General features: G+C 31.7%; 1 protein-coding gene across 1 annotated transcript; it reads right to left on the bottom strand.

Moving 5' to 3' along the window:
- Positions 1–12,810: 12,810 nt before the first annotated feature.
- Positions 12,811–22,804, bottom strand: LOC131841346 (parkin coregulated gene protein homolog). The gene is made up of 5 exons (XM_059189667.1): positions 22,491–22,804; positions 21,967–22,121; positions 20,654–20,825; positions 17,871–18,020; positions 12,811–12,994 (listed from the first exon to the last, which is right to left on the bottom strand). The coding sequence occupies exons 1-5, from the start codon at positions 22,624–22,626 to the stop codon at positions 12,834–12,836; spliced, it is 774 nt and encodes a 257-aa protein (XP_059045650.1). The 5' UTR covers positions 22,627–22,804; the 3' UTR covers positions 12,811–12,833.
- Between the last annotated feature and the right edge of the window lie 268 nt (positions 22,805–23,072).

A 23,072-nucleotide genomic window follows, 5' to 3' on the forward strand; every position in this document is an offset into this window, starting at 1 on the left:
ATTGCATAATAAAAAGTGTACAAAAGGCGAGCTTAAAAAATTGTCTAGGTGATAGTGTAAAATGGACCTTATGTTACACCAATTACATTAATGTGGCACACAATCTAATTTGTTTTTCAGTATAACTAACTGAAATATAATCTTAGATTATACAAGATTTTGTTTTATTCTGTATTGCATAATAAAAAGTGTACAAAAGGCGAGCTTAAAAAATTGTCTAGGTGATAGTGTAAAATAGACCTTATGTTACACCAATTACATTAATGTGGCACACAATCTAATTTGTTTTTCAGTATAACTAACTGAAATTATGAAAGTCATCTGAGTGCTAAAATTATTGACTGAATAATCTTAGACTATATAATTTTTTTTTTATTACTATATTGTAGTTTTTTATATAATAATCAGATAATAATAATGATAACAACCTTGGACAATCATCATAGCGCCATCTAGTCCCAAGCTAAGCAGAGCCTGTATTATGAGCAGTAGATAACTGATATAAATACTACGATTTTATTTTTAAGTACATACAAAATATATGTAAAACACACCCAGACCGATACAAACAATCAAAACCTATTAATGCAAATGTTTGTGGTGTGCGAGGAATCGCACCCGCGACCTTCGAAAGTAAAGCGATATGCTGAACCATTAGACCACCGCAGCCATCGAAATATATATTATTAATATTATAAACGCGAAAGTTTGTAAGTATGGATGTTTGATACTCTTTCACGCAAAAACTACTGAACGGATTTTGATGAAACTTTACAGTAATGTAGCTTATACATGAGAATAACATATAGGCTATAAATTTCACGCGAATAAAACCGCGTGCACAGCTAGTTAATAATAATATAACATACGCACGGTGTAACAACCAGCCCAAGTGGTAGATACGTAAGGGGACGCTCTACAGCTGCGATTTATTTCTGGCTGCCTGCACAAGCCTTTATTGCACCGCTTGTTAAAACCCGATCCGTATTTTTTCGCTGTATAATGAGAGTAAACCTGCAATGTACTAGGAAATACACAATTGCAGCTGCATTTCGAAATTGCCTATTTAGTCTTGAAATTTATGGCGTCAAGCCCTCAAAGATTACTGTTTAAATACTTTTCTTTACTTATTTATTTATTTTTATTTTAATTCGGATTACATCCATATTGTGTTAATAAAAAACTTATAAAACTATGTTAGTAACTTATAATATACAGATACGTAGATATATTTAATTCATATATCTGTGTCCATGTCCAGAAGGACTGGGTCCACAATGCAACGTTATCTATGCCTCTGGAGCGGACAATCAGGTATTATAATATATATTTTTTATTAAGGTTTTTTTTTAGTGGATGATAATGGTATGGTGCACCCGCCTGCGTTAACGGTTTACGCTGGCGGGGTACCAGTGGAGGATGATAGGATGAACATGAAGCCAGATCAGTTAGCCCATCGTAATACGTTCACCGGGAAATTAGCACGATGGTTTCCAGGGGGAACCGCGTGGAGGTCAACCTGACATGGTATATTGTTAGCAATGGGATCATCAGTCCACATTACTAACAATCCCCTTCCCCCCAGGGGTTTGGGGTTTTTTTATGGATGATAACGGAATGGTGTACCCGCCTGCGCTAACGGTTTACGCTGACGGGGCACCAGTGGAGGATGATAAAATGAGCATGAGGTCAGGTCAGTTAGCTCATCATGACAAATTCGGGCGAGTGCAGATGGCACTTCAAACCCGCGGAAGGACTTATGGAGCGGCTGAAGGCCAACGCCTGCCCGACGGATACGACTTTAGTCTGAGGGCACCACGGGGTTCGAACCTCGGCTCAGGCCGTCGTAATTTCGATCCCCGTTTGAATTGGACAGGGGATCGATCGGAGGGGCGCCCGGGGGCGCCGGTGTGGAGCGCCCCCAATGCGCGATATTGTGTGTTTGAGGTCGTCGTCTTCGCCGGCGAGGACGGTGTCGTGTGTGTGTGTAAAAGTGTGGTCTGGGTGGAAAGGATATTCTTAGGACCGATGGTTTTTATCTCCTCAGGATAGAGCGTATATTTCCAAAAGATATTTCGTTTATGCATGAGTGGGCTACAACCACATAGGATGTATAGTGGCGTTTCCTCTTCTACTTGGCAAAAAATAATATGTTAACTGCAATATGTCATTTCAGTATCAACTTGACCACCTCATCAACTTTGTGAAACTACCGACTCATGTTTTTTTTTATTATGATTGTAGAAAAATATCTAAGTCTAACAATAGTGATTAGGTCACGTTAATATGCAAGAACTAATAATACCTTATCTTACTCATATTATAAATGCGAAAGTTTGTAAGTATAGATGGATGTTTGTTACGTTCACCTAAAAACTACTCAACGGATTTTAATTAAACTTCATATTAATAAAGCTTGTACATCAAAATAACATATATGCTAAAATTTGAAAAGATATTATGTAAATTGAAATATAATAAATATCAAGGAATAAATGTCAAGGAAGTGTGGTGCAGACGATGTTGCGTTGGTCGGCTAATGTGTAATAATATGTTAAATAAAATACTAATATTGTTTTCTCACAATACACTAAAATATTTGGAAATTCCACGAAAATCGGTCCAGCGATTTTCAGTAAGTAGTAAGTAGTAAGTTATTTTATTAGAATAAAATAGAATATTAATTGTTTACATAAACTTAAATTTAAGTACTTTTGAATAGATATACTTATTTTTTTAATCTATTGCCTATTCAGAAAGCTGTTTTATTACAAGAAGAACGACAAGAAACTTGCGTCTTGAATGTAAAAACAAACGGATAGACAGACATTTTTTTAATAATTTTTCGGTATCAGTACTGTATATACTTTCATATATATTTAGTGAAAAGCTGTTTTGAAATTACAAACACACTTCAATTTTATATATTGGATGTCATATGATAGCATAATGTAGTGGTGTATGGTATAACTAACGGTTACCGTTTACCATCAGGCGGGCCGTCAGCTTGTTTGCCATTCCTATAACAGAAATAAAGACAGGGAATCCGTTCGTGTCTATGAATTTATCATAAAAGGTTGCAATTCAATTAGAGCGAAGTATTCCCTTCACCCATCATGGAAACAACAGACAAAAAAAAACTGTGTAAACCAAGCGAATTTGTTTACTTCATTCCGCGAATGGGTTCAAAAAATACAAATTGATAACTAAGCCCTTGGTGTTTTCTTTTTTCATTCAGGTGTTTCAATTCTAGTACTAACATTCTGCTTTGTAACGTTTCTTTTTATTTTATAATTAGCATTTAATTATCTGTTGACTATATCATAGTGAACGTAAGATTTAAGATGCCTATATTTTAATGGTATACTTGAAGCTATTAGCGGTGTTTCATTCATCGGAGAGTCAGTCAGCACGACCGTGTTTATAAAATTACGCTAACATTCTGACTTTTACACTTTTTTACTGTCAGTCAAATTTAAATTTTAAAATTCAAATTCAAATTCAAATTATTTTTTTCTGGTGTTTCAATTCTTATACTAACATTCCTTTGTAACGTTTTTTTTAATTTTATAATTAGATTTTATCATTATCATTTTTATCATCATATGAATATCGTTACGACTGTTATCTGGGATGGGGTAGACAGTTGCAATCATTTGTCTATATCATAGTGAACGTAAGACTTAAGATGCCTATATTTTGCTGGTATACTTGAAGTTGTTAGCGGTGTTTCATTCATCGGAGAGTCAGTCAGCACGACAGTGTTTATAAAATGACACTAACATTCTGACTTTTACACTTTTTTACTGGTAGCCAAAATGTAAATTCAATTTTTTTTCATTCAGGTATTTTAATTCTTGTACTAACATTCTCATTTGTAACGTTTTTTTTATTTTATAATTAGAATTTAATTTTTTTTATCATCATAAGAATATCATTGCGACTGTTATCTGGGATGGGGTAGACAGATGCAATCATTTGTCGTCGTCTATATTTTGCTGGTATACTTGAATCTGACAATCAACGTTGCAGAGTGCGTTCCTTTTTGTTTGTTAGCGGTGTTTCATTCACCGCAGAGTCAACACGGTATCAATAAATTGACACTATCATTCTGACTTTTACACTTTTTTACTGTCAGTCAGATGTGAACTAACGTCCTTTAGATGAAAGTCGGAGTAGTAAACCAGCAGACTATGCCATTTCTTTGTTTATTTTTTTTACGTCTGCAGCAAACAAGTCGAGTTTATATTACGATATTGAATTCTTCAAAGGCCTTTCTATCTCAAAATGGCGCCAATACTGTACGTATCGAGAGAGACTTTGTATAAAGTTGTATCTTCTGCATATGTAACTCTGTCTTCTTTATTTCAGTCGTCAAGCAGTTTGGTCTGTAAGATAAGTTTTAGTCTTAAGGGGAGATAAGGCAGTGACTTTATGCTTTAAGGAGCTATGGCATATTATAATAGTTCTACGGATGGTCAAATCAAATCATTTATTCATGTAGACATTTTACCCGCTTATAACCGTTAAGTTTTTTATATTATTATTTTTTCCCTACCGCTTAGTTCAGTATTCAACTGAGAAGAACTGGTAAGAAACTCGACTGAATTTCTTTTTTTTTAAATCCAGTTTATTTACAAGCCACTTTGTTATAAGTCAAGTTTTTTATATTAATATTTTTTGCCTACTGTTTTAGTATACAGATTCAATTGAAAAGAACTGACAAGATACTCAACTGAAATTCTTTTATTTTTTAAAAGCTTTTTAATTGTATAGCCATTCATCGTACGCTTATATAGTCTATGTTTAACACTAAATGAAAATCTCGTGCAAGAAAAACTATTGCATTTGTCAAGTAATCGTTTAGTGAGTCATCGACTCTACTTAAATTAAACATATTTAAAGTTGATGTAAAGTGAAATATAATTGAGGCACGAATAAATAGCACAAAGCCACGTAATTACTCGATTAGCAAGAATTTTCTATACAAATTTCTAATTACTTATTTATAAAGTGGTAATACGATTATAGATTTCAAGGAAATTTTCAAATCAAATTTTGGCGTAAACAAAAGATTAAATTTAAAGTTTGTTATTTGAAATCTACCTTATTTCGTAATCTGTTCTAGTGTTTATAGAAATATATAGTCTGTAGATTAAATATACTAATTAATTACCAATAGACAAGTACAGAAGTTATTAGTGAATAGCATAACAAGATAATTCACACAGCGCCGTATAGTCAGAAACTAACAGAGCTTATGTTATAAGTACTAGACTATTGATATAAATATATAAATTATTTTTGATTATGGATAATGTATACACACATACACAATGTATAAAACACCCAGACCGATACAAACAATTATATTTGGTGAGAAATAGAACCCGCGATCATCGGAAGTTAGACAGTGTGCTAAACCTCTAAACTACCGGGACCGTCAAATTCAAATTCAAATTCAAAAATCATTTATTCATGTAGGATATATTAGCCGCTTATGAACGTCAAGTTTTTACAAAAACAATTTTTCCCTACCGTTCATAAATGTAACCTAAAGTTTTAAAATATACTTCATTCCTTCAACTGTTCTAGCATTTTTTTCTATAATACGTTTGCAGTAGATGAGGATAAGGATAATAGTGATACAAAGGAATATCCTCGCAGTGATAATCATTCAACCGTACACAACAAACGAAGTGATGATTAAGTTAAAGGAAGAACACCAGAAAGCACTATAGGAACAGCAAATGTACCTACATTTCGCAATAAATGCTTGGAGAAAAATAGCTACGATTAATACTATCCGGGTGTCGGCTGCACTGTCATATTTTTCATCATTATACGCTCATTAGAGACAGGATTGCTATGGGATCGTATTTCATAAAAAAGAACGAGTTCGATAATTATACTTCACTAGTACGGTCCTAGTATGGTTTGTTTGTTTTATTAAATTGTAGGTTTTGAGAAGGTCAATGATTTGAGAATGTTTATAGTTGTTTTATTAAATTGTAGAATTTGAGAATATGGTTTTGAGAAGGTCAATGATTTGAGAATGTTTATAGTTTACTATCCGGGTATTAACTGCACTGTCATATTTTTCATCGTTATACGCTCATTAGAGACAGTATTGCTATGGAATCGTATTTCGTAAAAAAGAACGAGTTCGATTATTATACTTCACTAGTACGGTCCTAGTATGGTTTGTTTGTTTTATTAAATTGTAGGTTTTGAGAAGGTCAATGATTTGAGAATATGGTTTTGAGAAGTCAATGATTTGAGAATGTTTATAGTTTACTATACGGGTGTTAACTGCACTGTCATATTTTTCATCATTGTACACTCATTAGAGACAGGATTGCTACGGAATCGTATTTCATAAAAAAGAACCATTTCGATTATTATACTTCACTAGTACGGTCCTAATACGGTATGTTTGTTTTATTAAATTGTAGGATTTGAGAATATAGTTTTGAGAAGGTCAATGATTTGAGAATATTTATACTTTACTATCCGGGTGTTAACTGCACTGTCATATTTTTCATCATTATACGCTCATTAGAGACAGGATTGCTATGGAATCGTATTTCATAAAAAAAAAAACGAGTTCGATTATTATACTTCACTAGTACGGTTCTAGTACGGTATGTTTGTTTTATTAAATTGTAGGTTTTGAGAATATGGTTTTGAGAAGGTCTATAATTTGAGAATATGTAGATTAGATTAGATAGTAGTCTGACTCGAAAAATTGTCGACATTATATTTGACTTATTATTTTTTTAATTGAATATTTAATGATATTTCTTTTTACTGCTAGAAAAATACATTAAAGTTCTCATTCCATACCAAAAATATGTATTTTTAATTATGTTGGAAAGTGTTATATAACTATTAAGCAGCTTGGCGGTTGAAATACGTGAGACTGAGGTATAAGAATTTGTCTAAATTCTACCTCAGCTAAACTTTTAAACTACAATAGTGGCGAACAAGCATACGGCCCATCTGATAGTAAACGGTTACCGGGACCTTTGGACGCTTGAAACAGCAGGGATGTCATGCGTGTTGCCGACTCAAATCCGTTGTTACGAGTGACTTGTTTCAAGATTATAGTAAACAATTAACAATATGCTTCAGTAAAAAAACTCATTCCCAACAATAATGAAACTTTGGACTCAACTGAAATAGTTTCCAAGCGCACTCTTCACTAAAATTACTGCCTTGATTGCTCCCAAGATAAATTATTCGTGTCTGAAGTCACTTCGACGAAGAGCTAGAGTTTGTCTAGATATGACGGATAGTCTGTAATAATAGCTATTGTAATTTACCGACTTCAGAACGAAGCAATGTTGTATTATGTCTACGACAATTATAAACCGGTTATACGGATTGTGTGAAAGGACCATGTTTAAAGGCAATATTAAAAAATCTTAAATCACATTTTAATTAATGCCCATCTTTTGCATTATTTGGCGGATGTCTTTTTTATTATATGTATAAACAGTTCTTAGAATTAACTTTACTTTAAAAAATGATAATTTAACAAATTAAGAAAAATCCAACAGTTTCACCCGCGATAGAAAAATAAAAGCGTTCACAGATTATCATATGTAATCTTTGAATTACTTGGTAAGTATATATGTAATCTGTGAACGCTTTTACTGTATTTTCAAAGAATTGTAATTGTAAATGTAATTGTAACATAATATTCTCAAAAACATCAAAATTTTTGAATTTAGAATGTAATTCTTTTTTTACAAATATTTAAACTCCATAGTGGCTCTGTAACATTCGAAGCGCTAAGTATCGACAATTATAACATGTGACATTCTCAAAACAAGTAACTTTTTTGAATTTAGAATGTAATTATTTTTTAAGAATGTTGATAATTTTGTTTTTGTTTTTAATATTTTGTCTCGTTTGTTCTGCCACATCCATAGACATCGTATATCGGCGGCTGTTATAAATGCTGGGCGGCTAAAAAGGTGTCGTCTTGGATCCACACGGCGTCTGGAACCAACTGATAAATGTACACCTAAGCCGTACCCTCCTTTATATATATTAATATAAAATAACTACACTACACTTTTGGAACTTGTCACAAATATTAATATTGTATAAAGTTTCTAGTGTTGAGTGAATCTCAAATTTGAGATTTACTTTTTAATTGTTAACTAAATTGTTTTGTTTCAGGTAAGTGCTGGTTGTCGACTTTAAGTAAGTGTAGACTAATTTATTGTTTTTCTGAAGCTCATTAATTTGCATTTATGTTACAGAGTTTCAGAAATTACTGTGTCTGTATAAGTTAGTATTTATATAACATATAATTTATATAAAATATGAGATTAGAGTTATAATTAAAATAATATACTTTCATTATTCAAAACATTTAAAGAGATTAATATTCAAAATTGAAAAAGAAAGAAATAAATGTATCTACAGTAATATTATTCTTACTAATATTATAAATGCGAAAGTAACTCTGTCTGTTTAGCTTTCACGCCAAAACTACTGAACCGATTTAATTGAAATTTGGTAAGCAGATAATCTAGACCCTGAGAAAAGAATATAGGCTACTTATTGGCTTTTATATTTTACTATTGATATAGGCGTTTAATGCGATAAAAGGGTTGTAAGGGGATGAAAGTAGAGTTGAAAGTTTGTATGGATGTATCGTTATTTTTAATGATATAAGTTTTATGCTTACTTCTTTGAACTGTTGATGAAATATACCATACTAGGTTTGGAAAAAATTACACTGAAGAGGTAAAATAAAATAGGGAATGAAAGTTTGTATGAAAAATCGACATTTATGAAGCTTTGACGATGAATTTTTCGTTTTTGTATTAGATTAATTAATATTTCATTATTTGGTCAACGCCCCATAACATAATACGGGGACGTCGCGGGTACAGCTGAGAATATTAGTTATTGAATAGAATAGAATAGAATAGAAAATCATTTATTCAAATAAACTTAATTTAAGCACTTTTGAATAGTCAACATTTTTTAAAATCTACCGTTTAATCGAAAAGCTGTCTCATCACAAGAGGAATAAGCAAGAAACTTGTGTGTTGCTCTTTTAAACAATCCTTGTAAGTTCACATTTACAAGTCGAAACGTGTGAATACAAACTACCAACCAGCACAAATTTAGTAATTAATAATAATTGAGAATATTCGTTATTGAGAATATTATATTTCAAACATGCAAACAACGGCTACTAGCAAAAAGCAAGTCATCATTGTCAAACATGCGATTTTCACGTTGAATTTCATATATGCTTCGTACACTTACCGACTTTAAAAATGTTCAAGACACCTTTAAGACTGCGAATAAAATGCACAATTTCATCCATACGCTTCGTAATATTGGCAAAGGATGTCCTCGCTATATTAGAAATGATGTCAAAGCCTTGCTGTTGGTGCTACACTGGGCCCTTTCGCGTTTAGTGTAGTTATGACGTCGATATATAGAGTCTCCTTTGATGTAAGATGAATTCTTGCATGTTTCTATTTCCACTTCAGACTATGCATCGGAATTGATGGTCTCAGTGATGTTATGGAGAGCTTGTGTTATGTGTACTAAACAACTGATATACATATTTAAAAACTTTTGTAAATTTATACATAATATACATATGAAAGACCCAAATCAATATGAATACTGATATTTGTACCGTGCGAGGAATCGAATCCGCTACCGCGGGCTAAACTGTTAGACGATCGAGGTCGTTAGAAGAAATTAAATATCCTATTTTATTTATATTTATTTCATTCGGACTACTAATGGTCTTGAAATTTATATAAAAATTATAAATCTCTGTATCCTGTAATTTCTATATATTTATATCAGTTGTTTGGTAACCATAACACGAGCTCTAACTAGCGTAACTTCGATCTAGATGACGCTGTGTGAATTGTCCTAAGATTATTATTATAGATCACCCTTCTAATACGAACACACAACTGAGTACAGCAAAGGGCAAGATAGCGAAAATAGATCAATCAGCAGACAGCTATGTGTAAAACCTACCGCACATCGAAGTTTCTTAGATCAAATAATTTCGTTAATTATTCAAATTACTCAATACAAATTCACATCAGTACAGTAAAGGAAGATGCTCACCAAACTATATCTTAACCTCAATTACACGGACATGCCGTGCCGGTGATGAAATGCAAATTCATGCATGCACAGTTCAACCAGAGCTTGCCAGATTGTAAATTGCTTCATATACTCGTATATATTGAGTGACCTGTATTTAACGCTATAATTGAGTTAGATTGCTTTGCCTGTAAATGTATATTATTGACCTCGGTGGTCTAGTATTTTAGCACACCGCTTCCAATGGCCACGGGTTCGATTCCTTGCACGATGTATACAGTATTATGAATACATAATATGATTAATTCTATCGATCCGATATTTTCTATGTATTTTATGTAAATATTTACAAAAAAATATATATCAGTTATCTAGTATACAATACAAGCTCTGCTTAGCTTGGAGCTATATGGCATTGCGTGGGTTATTACAGAAATAATAAAAATGCATAATACAATCACACAAAATTTATTAATACATCTTATGACACCAATAAAACAAATACAAAATTTATTAATATATCTAATAATAAAATTAAACCAACACATGTTAACTATTTAACGGCAACTAAATCTAATTCAAACAAAACAACGCAATTAACATACACTCAAATTTATAATGAGTATTAAAATAGTACGAGATCAACCGCATTAATAAATTACTATAACAACAAAATGCAAAGTTAATAAGAACAATTAATAAGATTAATAAGATCGCAGCATCTAATTTTATTACGGTTGCGAGTCACTTCATCTTAAAACCGCATATAAAGTGTTAGCTCGTCGAGTTTACCGATACTAACCTAACCGATTCTTATGGAATTTCAAATTACAAACGTGGTTTCCAAGTTAACAAATTGCTTAATATATTCTAGTGAACACACTTATAATATTGATATCAAATTCTTAGCATTTAATCAATATATTATATAGTTTGTATATGTTTAATGAATGAGATATAATAACTTACATTCCAGAAAACTATAATAACATTTTATCTATGAATCCACACTAAACTACGTTTGTATTTAGTAGTAAATATCTGTGGTAGTCAAAGCAAGTACATAAATAATTATCTTACTAATATAATATAAACATGAAAGTTTTTGAATATGGATGGATATTCATTACTCTTTCACGCAAAAACTACAGAACTAATTTTGATAAAACTTTACAGTAATATAGCTTGAACAGTAGAATAATACATAGGCTATAATTTGAAAATATATTTTGTAAATTAGGCGATATATAATGATAAATATCAAGTAATGCAGACAAAGTTGCGCTGGTCAACGTAAAATGAAAATTTAAAAAGCTGGTAGGAAGTGTGTATCACAGTTCCTACCTGCTCTCCCTCTACTACCTCTATCGGTTTAGATGCGAAACAACCTTGGCCTTCAGAACAGACAACCATCAAAACTTAGAATTAGTACTGTTCAATAATCAATATGAATACAATTTAAACAACATAAAGACAATATATGGTTGATAATGCGCATATATGATACATGGTATATCAGGCTACGGCAATCATTTACCATCAGATAGGTCGTTTACCACTGTCGTAGTATATAAAAAGTTATCTATGCTATTGACAATACGAATCTTAAGTATATGGGACATAACGATTCTGAAGCAGACACACAGATACAATTTTTATATATATCAAATACCAATCTTATTAATATTATAAACGCAAAAGTTTATAAGTATGGATGGATGTTTATTACTCTTTCACGCGAAAACTGTTGCACAGATTTTTCGGCAATATAGTTTATACATCAGAATAACATATAGGCTATAAATTTCAAGCGAGTGAAACTGTGGGTGCATCTAATGCTATAAATACTATTAGTCGCGTAGAAGCATCACATCGAATAGCAAAAGCTTATTTCATCTCTATAAGAGTTTAATTATTGTTAACACAACAGCAAATATTTTAAACATCATACTTTTAGTACAGACAATCATATTATATATTATAATGTAGTATTTTAAGCTTTATAACTTAGAGTTTAGTAATATTTAATCAATAATAAATAATGTCTAATTTGTAAACAGAACTCTGATGAATGCAATAAAAAACTGACATATATTTTGAAAATAATATTTGATATTTGAAAGAAATTACAACAAATTAAGTTATATATGTATATCGAAATGTAAAACTGATACTTGAGCCTCGTAAAACGTTAGATTCGGAAAGTAAATTTTAATGTCCATCGATTTCTTATATTTATATAGATAAAATGGATAATTTGATTCGTTGCTCTATAACCGGTATAAATAACTCATGTTAAAACTGAATATATACGATTTAAATGTAAGCATATATTCGACTATTCAGTAAGAGTTTTAAAGGTATCTAAAATAAAATTAATAATAGAAAATTAACAAATACTATATGATATAAATCATGTTATATATTATGTGTCTAATTTACAAGAATTTTTGCTAATCACCATCCAGTACCAATATTCAAAACATTTAATGTTGAATCCTAAAGTTTCAACTCGTCTCATCTCAGTCGAGCGTTTCAATAAATTACGAAATCCGTTATTAAAATTCTTATTAGGCTTTCCCAGGCCATTGTAAATAAAATAGGTTTGTACAGAATCTCTCAGACGGTGAAAAAAAATATTTCACTAATAAATACGTTCAGAAATTGTGTTTGAAAAGGCAATTCTAAACTCTAGATCATTTTTATTCACGGTTATGTGGTCATATTCGTTAGTTCTGAACGCATGATTCGTATGTTGGTACCATATACTTGATGTTTATGAATGCATCCGGCCCGCCGTATCGCTCTAGAATTTGCAGTGTATCTTCAATGAGATCCGCGACATTTTCGCCCCGGGTTGTTGTGTGATCAATACCGGATCCCATGTTACCTGTTGATGTTAATTTTTTTTTTAAATAATTAGATGGTATTGAGAAATGTTTAGAACTTTAATTATGGTAGCAAATGTTTACTCATTCAGGTGTAATACTACTGTGCCACTGACAATTTTGTGTTGTTTTAAGGCACACGTAATTATAGTTTTGTTGTTCAATGACATTTTATTTTGTATTTCCACTCGGTTAATATTAATAAAAATATATTTGTCGTTTATTAAGAACATATATTTTTGTTCAAATTTTATTTCCAATTATATATACATATGTATTAGTATTGAGACTGTTTAATTTAATAATAATAGTATTAAAAATTTCATGTATCGAAAGTTATCTAATGAAAGTGAGTAAAATAATACCGCTATTTAAATCTGGTGACAAAGACAATATATCAAATTTTAGACCTATCTCAATTTTACCAGTATTTAGTAAGATTTTTGAAAAGATACTACTTACACAAATGTTAGCTCATTTTAATACACATGATTTATTTCATAAACAGCAATTTGGATTTATGAGTGGACGGTCTACTACTGATGCAGGCATTAACTTAATACAAAGTATTTTCGGTGCCTGGGAAGATTCACACGATGCCATTGGTGTCTTCTGTGATCTCTCTAAAGCGTTTGATTGCGTTGACCATAGGATATTATTACGCAAACTAGAGCATTATGGAATTAGAGAAAAATCCTCAGAACTCATTGGATCATATTTGCGCGATAGAATTCAAGTGGTAGACATTAAAGGAAGCAAGTCCAAGGGGTCATTTATAAAAATGGGTGTACCCCAGGGTTCTATACTTGGCCCATTTCTTTTTCTTGTTTATATAAATGACTTACCATACCAGTTTCAAAACATACTTGACATAGTATTGTATTGCTGATGACACATCACTTATTTTATATAGTGAAAAGAAATACAAAGGATTTTAATAATATAAATATTGCTCTTGAGGATGTTCTAAACTGGTTTACATCAAATAATCTAGCGCTTAATTCAATGAAAACAAAATGTGTTAAATTCTCTTTACAAATGTAAAACAAGTAACGACAACTGTTAGTATGAATCATCATGTTTTGGACTTTGTTATGAGACTTCGTTTCTTGGTATTGTAATAGATAATATATTGCAGTATACATATATTCACACTAGCCAAAAGACTATACTCGGCTGCTTTTGCTATCAAAAAATTAGACAGTTGACTGATACTGCAACAGCGAAACTAGTGTATTTTAGTTACTTCCATAGTATAATGTATTGTGTCCATAATATATTGTGGGGAAGAGCGGCTGATGTAGAATCAATTTTTATATTACAAAAAAGAGCAATTCGTTCAATATATAATTTACCGTGTCGCGAATCTCTTAGAGAACGCAATTTTTTTTTAAAGAAACAGGTATTCTTACTGTTCCCTCTCAATATATATATGAAAATATTATGTATGTACGCAAAAACTTAAATTTATTTCCAAAAAATAGTCACTTACACGCTTTTAATACAAGGAATAAAAATAAATTAAATATGCCTAGTTATCGTCTTAAAAAGTAAGTACATCTTTCATGGGACATTGTATACGTTTTTATAATAAATTGCCAGATATTGTTTTAAATTTAATTTAAGCCAAATTTAAGATACATTGTAAAAAAAACACTTTGCTCTAAAGCTTATTATAAAATAAACGACTACTTAAATGACTACAATGTGTGGACATAATTACAATTTTAACTTTTGTTATGAGACATATAATTTTTCCCATTGACATGGATAATGTAATAACAATAAAGAAACTTATTATAAATTTTGTAATGACATATTGTAAATTAAATAATGTAAATTTAATATTGTAAAAAGTGAAAACGATGTCATTTGTACAGCCTATGCTGTAAATAATATAATTTAAAAGTGGAGTAACCTGAAACAGTCATGCTCGCTATAAAGTTCAAACTTGTGGCGGCGTGGTGGGCCGGGTCGATGTGCTCCCTCAAATATGGTTGAGTACAATGATGGCTGGCTCATACGTCATACTCGTGAACGGGTGCTGCTTGTGGGGACTGGTCTGTTCAGTTTGTGAACACTGATTAAATTTTTTGTTCTTTGCGATAGCATATGCTGGTGGTCACTCTATTATCCCAAATTTGAATTTTAATAACTGTATTTATCATAAACATGTTCCACTATTATTTGAAAAAAATTACGAGCTGAGTTTCTTGTCAGTTCTTCTCATCTCGATATCATTCCGAACTGACGGTAGATTTGACATATCATAAGAGTCTGTAATAGACCTACATGAATAAAGATATTTTGAATTTGAATTTGAATTTGAATTTCTTACAATTATAATTATTGATAGACGTATTTTCTTATTAACGTTCACATATTACCGAATTTCAATATAATAATGTAAATCGTCAAGCGTGATTAAATTGTACGCAACATTTTCATATTCCGCTTATTAATAGTTGAGATTCTAGGGAAGTTATCAGAGCCAACAAAATTTAATGGAACGCTCTACTGATTTCTAGCGTTATAAAATTATTAAATCATAATATTACACCTATTATATCACGGCCAATTAGCGAGAAGACGTTTCGATCGAAATATGATCTTTAATATTTGCACATAAGAACCATATAGTCTTACAGTTGATTGGCTGTTATCAATCATGGGATGTACTAAAATAATTGACACGTGGAGAATGTTCTGGAGATATTGTTTTCAACCTAATAGACTTGTCAGAGCATCAGAGTAGATTAATTACATGTGGCAGAGTCACGCCGCACCAAATTTCGAGCACGTCACGATCGCTACACCGCGAGTGGCACCCAACCGCATTGTTAGGGAATTCTACGCGCGTCGACGTCTGCTTTGCCTAAGCGAACATGTATACCAACCGTAGAAGTAACAAATTGAAAACGTCATTATATATTCTTTATTGCACTTATATATAGTAAGAAACAAGATATTTATAAATAAAAATGTGAGCAAGGGTGGGCTTATCTGAAAGAGATCTCTTCCAGCCAACCTAACGCTGTAACTGTGGACATATTTAGTGGATAATGGTAGTGCAAGAGTTCTAAATACACAAATAGAATATTACTATGTACAGTTAACAAATCTACATGTTATAATACATATATAAAACGATACTATACTACATATTAAAGCAAATATATATGACTATATAAATACATAACAACCTAAACATATACATAAATACATTAAGCGATTAAATATTAATAAGACGATTGTTTTTGAAACAGCTTCATGTATTGGTAGAGAGGAAATAAGATTTTAATCTTTTTTTAAAAGTAGTGATGGAAGGACTGTCTTGAATGTACTTGGGTAGCTTATTCCACAAAGAAGCAGCTCGAAAAAAAGCAGAACGAGTTTCCCATAAAACTCAATATCCTTATGACTAATCATAATTTTTTTATATCATAGAGAATAAACGCAAGTATACCAACGAGTGAACATGAATACAACAGTATAGAAGAAAAAACAACGTAAAGTGAAAATATGAATATATATGAGTTTTTTAGGGACAAACAAGCTTGCGGCTCACCTGATGATAAGTGATTACTGCCGCCCATGAACACCCGCAACGCCAGGGCAATTGCAAGTACCTTGATGGTCTTTTAAGAAGGAATAAGCTTTATTGGAGATTTCTATATGGTATAGAATTTTTAAGAGGTTTTTCCTTATATTGTTTTTAAAAAATACTATATTTATTTAAATTATTGACTGCTATATACGAGAATCTATATGGCCTAAAATTTACTTTAACCAAAATCAAGTTTTCATTAAAAGCATTTACTTATAATTAGCATTTTTTTGTATATCGTTTCATATTCTACAGAGACAACTAATTATACAAAACAGAAGGTAAATATCTAAATAAGTAAATCCATAAATTTATTACTAAATTATTGTTGGAAACTTACTTTTTAAAATAAATTTAAAAAGTGAAAACGATGTCATTTTGTAAGTAGCTGGAAACTTACTTTTTAAATTTAAAAAGTGAAAACGAAGTCATATTGTAAGTAGCAGTAGGTAACATTGTTACTTTGGTGTTGTTAATAACCACAAAATAGTTGCAGCCGCACCTAAGCTGACATGTTTGTCTAATGAGCTTTTACACAATATGTGTACGAGGGCCGCAAATGCCTCATTTCTCTTGTTACAAAATAGTTGCGGTTGGACTCGGAACGTTTTTGTGCTGCTTCGTTCACTCAGAGTTAATGTTTTGCAAATTACGTGCGTTATTGCTATTATATTTACCTGACTTTACATTATTTTTTTATCATTACCCTTTATTGTTATCATTAAGCGGTCGTATTTTATTTATTTTTTCTATCCCTGGATAATTCACACAATGTTATGTAGTCCCAATCTAAGCAGAACATATATTTTAGGTATTAGCCAACTGATATAAATACATAGATACATTTATTTTATAAATGCGTACATAATATACATAGAAAACATCCAGACCTATATAAACAATTACTTGAATACAAATGTACCGTGTTAGGAATCGAACTCGCGACCATCCGGTAACTCCGATTTTGCCAATTATTATATTAGGTATAATTTGTAACTATCAAACCTGAAAAACATAGAATGCTAAACCCAACTATTTTATATAGTAGATCCAAATCATTAAGACATTTATTCAGTTTTTATTATTTATGATTCTTCCTATATTTAGAGACAAAAATAAGCTATAATAATTTATCTCTATAAACCCCTATATGACGCTATTAAATCTTACCTTAATAGAATAAATGTAGTTCTTTCATAGCAATATTAACTGTAAACGCTAATTACCATCATACTACCATAGTAATAATACATATGATGCAATATACATACGGTTTCTATCTTTGAATAGGTTCAGCGTGGGCAGAATTTGTCTGTAATAAGGCACTAGTGCTTCTCCCACTCGGTCACATCCGGTCACAAGCATCTGGATGCATTTGAGGACGTGACACAGGACTGTCGGGCGTTTTGTTGCTAGAGCATCTGCAACAATAACATTGTTATCTAAATATATATAACTCAAAGGTGTCTGACGTAGTGATCTATCAACACACAGCCCAAACGACTGGACGGATTGGGCTGAAATTTGGCATGCAGTTAACTGTTATGACATAGGCATCCGCTAAGAAAGAATTTTGATTAATTCTACCCCCAAAGGTATAAGATAGGGGTTGAAAGTTTGTATGAAACTTTGTCAATTTTAAACCGATCGGGCTGAGACTTTGCATGCATAAAGCTACTATGACATAGGCATCCCCTAAGAAAGGATTTTGATGAATTCCACCCCTAAGAAGATAAATTAAAACAAGCGAAGCCGCCGGCAAAAACTAGTATAATATAATATAAAAATATTAAATCAGCGATACACCAACTAAGTGAGCCCTTCTTTAAATAACAATTAATTATTATTGAAGATCATGTATATGTATATATTTGTATAAATTCACTATTACTGTTACTTTTCTCTTGTTCTTTTATTAATTTCATATTCTCTGTTAATTTTATAATGTGTTATTGCCTGTATATGTAGTGATGTCAAATTAACGCGAGCGAAGCCGCAGGCAAAAGCTAGTTATTATATATATCTTATACAACAGTTATAACATCATATATACTAATATTACAAACGCGAAATCTGGCTATCTGCTTGTTACAATTTCATGTATGATTTGGCTGCAATATTCGTTGAAAGAAAAATGTTACACAAGGATTGATATCGACAATCTAATCATCTGCTTCTTCCTTATTTGGGGTCGGCGTAATATGTTTTTCTCTTCCATTCATCCCTGTTCGCAGTCATCTCGTTATTTAGTCCCTTTCTTACCATATCATCTTTCACGCAGTCCATCCATTTCTTTTTCGGCATTCCTCTGCCCTTATCCATATTAATATGTAACACCTTCCTTAAATTATTATCTTCATAGATACTAACTATCTCTTATCCAAAAATGAAGCTGTTAATTGCTAATGTCATCAAATCATTGTGTGATATTTTTATGTATTTAAGTGAATTAATTCTTTTATAGCATATAAATTTAATCTACATGTTTTCTTCTGTTCAGTGACTCCATTGTGATTTTATCTTAACTAACGTCTTCTTCAGAACACAGAGATCAGCATATCTCTATCTCAACTATTACTATTAAAAAAACAAATATGACTAACTATTCATAAGTGCGTAAAATCCATTTGAATTTTACTAAAGAATTTTCTATTCTGTTTTGTCGCAAAGCTTGCTTTGCAGACTATATTTATAATAACTCGTGACTTCATCCGCGTGGAATTTAAGTTTATTTTTCTAAAATAAAAGTAGCCTAAGTTACTCCTTAGTACATCAGCTACCTGCCAAAAAAAGTCCCGTCAAAACCAGTCCAGCCATTACAGAGATTAGCAGATAGACAAAAATTGTAAAAAAATGTTATTTTGGTATATGTACCGTAACTATATTCATATGCATGTAGTAAAAAATGGTTATTTCAATATTACAAACAGACACTCCAATTTTATTTATATGTATAGATAATGATATATGGCAGTGAAGATAATTGTAATTGTTTTAGCAATAATTATTATTGCAACCTAAATAGCAACGCATGTGGCAGGTTCACGGCCATTTTGTTTTTATTAAAGGGCTATTGCCATGTGCTTCAGATCTTTTAGGTCTAAATCAACACAGTCCTTACAATCTAATTTCTGACGTCCATATCAGATTTCAATAAAAAAAATCTTAAATCACTTAACTGTAAACAAACACTCTCTTTAGAATTTCGATTACGAGAAAATTCATTACTTTTTTCACATCGCCCTAAGTCAAATTCAATCTGAATGACGCGGATCAAGTTCCATGCAGGCATTCAAGTCTGGAACTCCGGTTGCTGACTTGGCCCGGCCGTAAATCAACATATCCGTTGAACAGGATCCTAACCAATTTGTACAGGAATATATTTGATAAATGTCGTAACACTAGTCGATTTCTGTTTTGTTGATAGCGATTGTCAGATGTGCTATGTTATATTTTACTAGCTATTACAATGTTACCGGTGATTTAGTGAACGAGAAATTTAGTTTTATTTAAATAAAAGTAGCGTAAGTTATTCTTTATAATATTAGCTATCAGATAGTGAAAGTCTCTTCAAATTCGACTCCGCCTTTTCAGAGATTAGCAAGAACAGAGACAGACACAAAAAGAGTTCATAAATGATTTTTTTGCTGTAAGTGTATAACACTTTCATATTCCTTTAATGAAAAGCTATTAATTTGAAATTACAAACAGACACTTGATTCTATTTATTTGTATAGATGCTTTACCATACTTCTGCAGGTGGCTTCATTTTAAAAATTTTGTTTTTAATTATATCCACAAAATTGTTAAGTAGATAAATAGATAGATAAAATATTTAGTAACTTTTTTAGAATAGAATTTATTGACAAAAAATATTTATAAAAAACAGCAATTTACACACATTACAACACAAAGGCAAATGTCGATCACAACTCATCATAATACCGTAAAAAAAATATTTCTAACGCTGATTTTCAGTTGGAATTTTCAACCTTAATTCTTCTCTATTAATAAAAGCTATTCGGGAATAATTATAACTAGAAATTAAACTCACTTTTGATAGGAATGATAAGCTGTGGCACCACAGGTAGCACCTTATAAGATCCTTTAGTAACCAAGTCGTGGATTCCTTGTTCAACGATGAAATTGAAAGGATACGACCCTTCTGCTAAACCGTCGAAGAACATTGGCAGGTAATGATGAAAATCTAATTTCTCGATAGGCACCTACGAAAGAAGATAATTATTAATTCAAATACAACAATATCAGGAATTAAATACTATAATAATATGATAATACAGTATATATTAGACAATAATATACCAGAGTATGTTCAATAAATGTACTGAATACCCTATGGACAGGGTAGGACAGGCAAGGTATGGACAGGGTAGAGATCATAACGCAAGCAAAGTTCAAATGGAACCATGGTTAGGCAACTAATCTTTAAACCTTTAGCGTAATTTGTTTCTAAAAAGCACGTAAATAATTCTATTTAAACGTATTTTCGTACGTCAAAATCTCGTACAACATAATTGTACGAGTGTGATATTTTTGTACAGTAGACCAAAAGTCTCGTACATTATGAACTGAGAATTCTAACGAAAGCAAAGTACAAATGGATCCAGGGTTACCTACTTTCAAAACTAGTTTATTTTGATTCTAATCAGGATGTAGATTATTGTATTTAGACCTATTATCGTATGTCAAAACTTCCTACTACATAGTACGAGGGTGATATTTACGTAACTTAGACCAAAACTCTCGTATGCTATGATCTAGGAATCCTAACGCAAGCAAAGTACAAATGGATCTAGGGTTACCTACTTTCAAAATCTTAGTTTCTAATCATCATGTAGATCATTATATTTAGACCAATTTTCGTATGTAAAAATTTCCTACAACATAGTACGAGGGTGATATTTACGTAACTTAGACCAAATGTTTCGTATACTATGAACTGGGAATTCTAACACAAGCAAAGTACAAAGGAATCCAGGGTTACCTACTTTCAAAATCTTAGTTTATTTTGATTCTAATCAGTACATAGATCATTATATTTAGACCTATTTTCGTATGCAAAAATTTCGTACAACAGTATAAAGGTGATATTTTAGTACCGTAGACCAAAAGACTCTTGTCCTATGAACTAGGAATCCTAACGCAAGCAAAGTACAAATGGATCAAGGGATCTATCAAAACTTTAGTTCATTTTGATTCTAATCAGCATATAGACCTATTTTCGTATGTAAAAATTTCGTACAACATAGTACAAGGGTGATATTTTCGTACTGTAGACTGAAAGTCTCGTACTTGTAATAGTGTGATTGGCATCCCTGAATGGATAGTAGCCAGGAATGAGATTACCTTCCAAGCGAGGCGTTTCCCAATGTTTGTGAATTCTATGGAGACAGGGAATTCCCCGCGCTGGTAACACTTTCTGAACATGGTCGGTCTCGAGGGTAAAGGGTCGTATACACCGCATTTTGGCGGCGGTACAACGCGAGTATTTTTCTGCAGCGCTGTAAAATATATTTCATTTTTTGCTCTACTATATGTTTTATATTTAATCTAAACATATACTATTATACATTATTATTACATATATTATTTTATATAGAAATAGAAATAATCTTTATTCAAATAAGTTTAATGTGAACACTTTTGAATAGGCATATATTTTTTGTTCTACCATTTATTTGGAAAGTAGTCTATCACAAGAAGAAGGAGGAATAAACTTATGTATCTGTTTATAATTTCGTAACAAAACGGCTGAACTAATCTTAATGAAATTTAACATAAAGACCATTTGTATCACTATATGGTAATCTCAAAAAAAAAAAAAAACAGAGTCGCAGGTAATAGCTAATTACTTTCACATTGTTAAGTACCTTGTATAGTGAACGCCGGGACAACTCTGGGTTTCTTCGTCTTATAGCCATACGGATAATTTGGACTCGGTTTCTTCAGAGAATGTCGGAAATCCTTCCCACACACACTCGACCCACATACAGGTAACAACATCATATTAACCAAAAAACTGATAATGTCAAAAGAACATGATACACCAATGCACGGGCGGGTAAATAATTCAATAATATCGATCTAAATTGTTGACACAAGTAATAAAATAAGAAAGTAAATTTGCTTTATGCCGGGTTCCGATTTGATTGTTTATTTTGCAACGTGATCGTTGCTTGGCAACGAGTTGCTATCGATTGACGGGCGACGGTGGCGCCCCTACGGCTTCCCTAACGCTGCGGGCACACGGACGGCTTTCAATGTTCCTTTTTTAAATTCTAATATTCCTTGTATACATTTTATATTCCATTTTCAAATTTTATATTTCTTTTTTTTTATCAAGCGGGTTCGGATGTAGTCGTCTGCGTGAGTAATGTCATGATTTCAGTCGCAACGCAGTTTGCTTTGTAAACATTATTTGTGTTTAAGTGTGAGATATGGCAGTGGAATTA

The sequence above is a fragment of the Achroia grisella genome, unplaced genomic scaffold, assembly GCF_030625045.1.
Source record: "Achroia grisella isolate CSIRO2021 unplaced genomic scaffold, CSIRO_AGI_Agris_v1 utg1589, whole genome shotgun sequence".
NCBI lineage: Eukaryota > Metazoa > Arthropoda > Insecta > Lepidoptera > Pyralidae > Achroia > Achroia grisella.

What these genes read in the sequence shown, in the direction of transcription:
- LOC131841346 (XM_059189667.1), bottom strand. Translation starts at nt 22,626, where the DNA reads ATGATGTTGTTACCTGTATGTGGGTCGAGTGTGTGTGGGAAGGATTTC. An exon ending in GCTTATCATTCCTATCAAAA is followed by an intron (nt 18,021 to 20,653) that starts GTGAGTTTAATT and finishes TTATTGTTGCAG; the next exon opens with ATGCTCTAGCAACAAAACGC. An exon ending in CCTATTCAAAGATAGAAACC is followed by an intron (nt 12,995 to 17,870) that starts GTATGTATATTG and finishes TAACATCAACAG; the next exon opens with GTAACATGGGATCCGGTATT.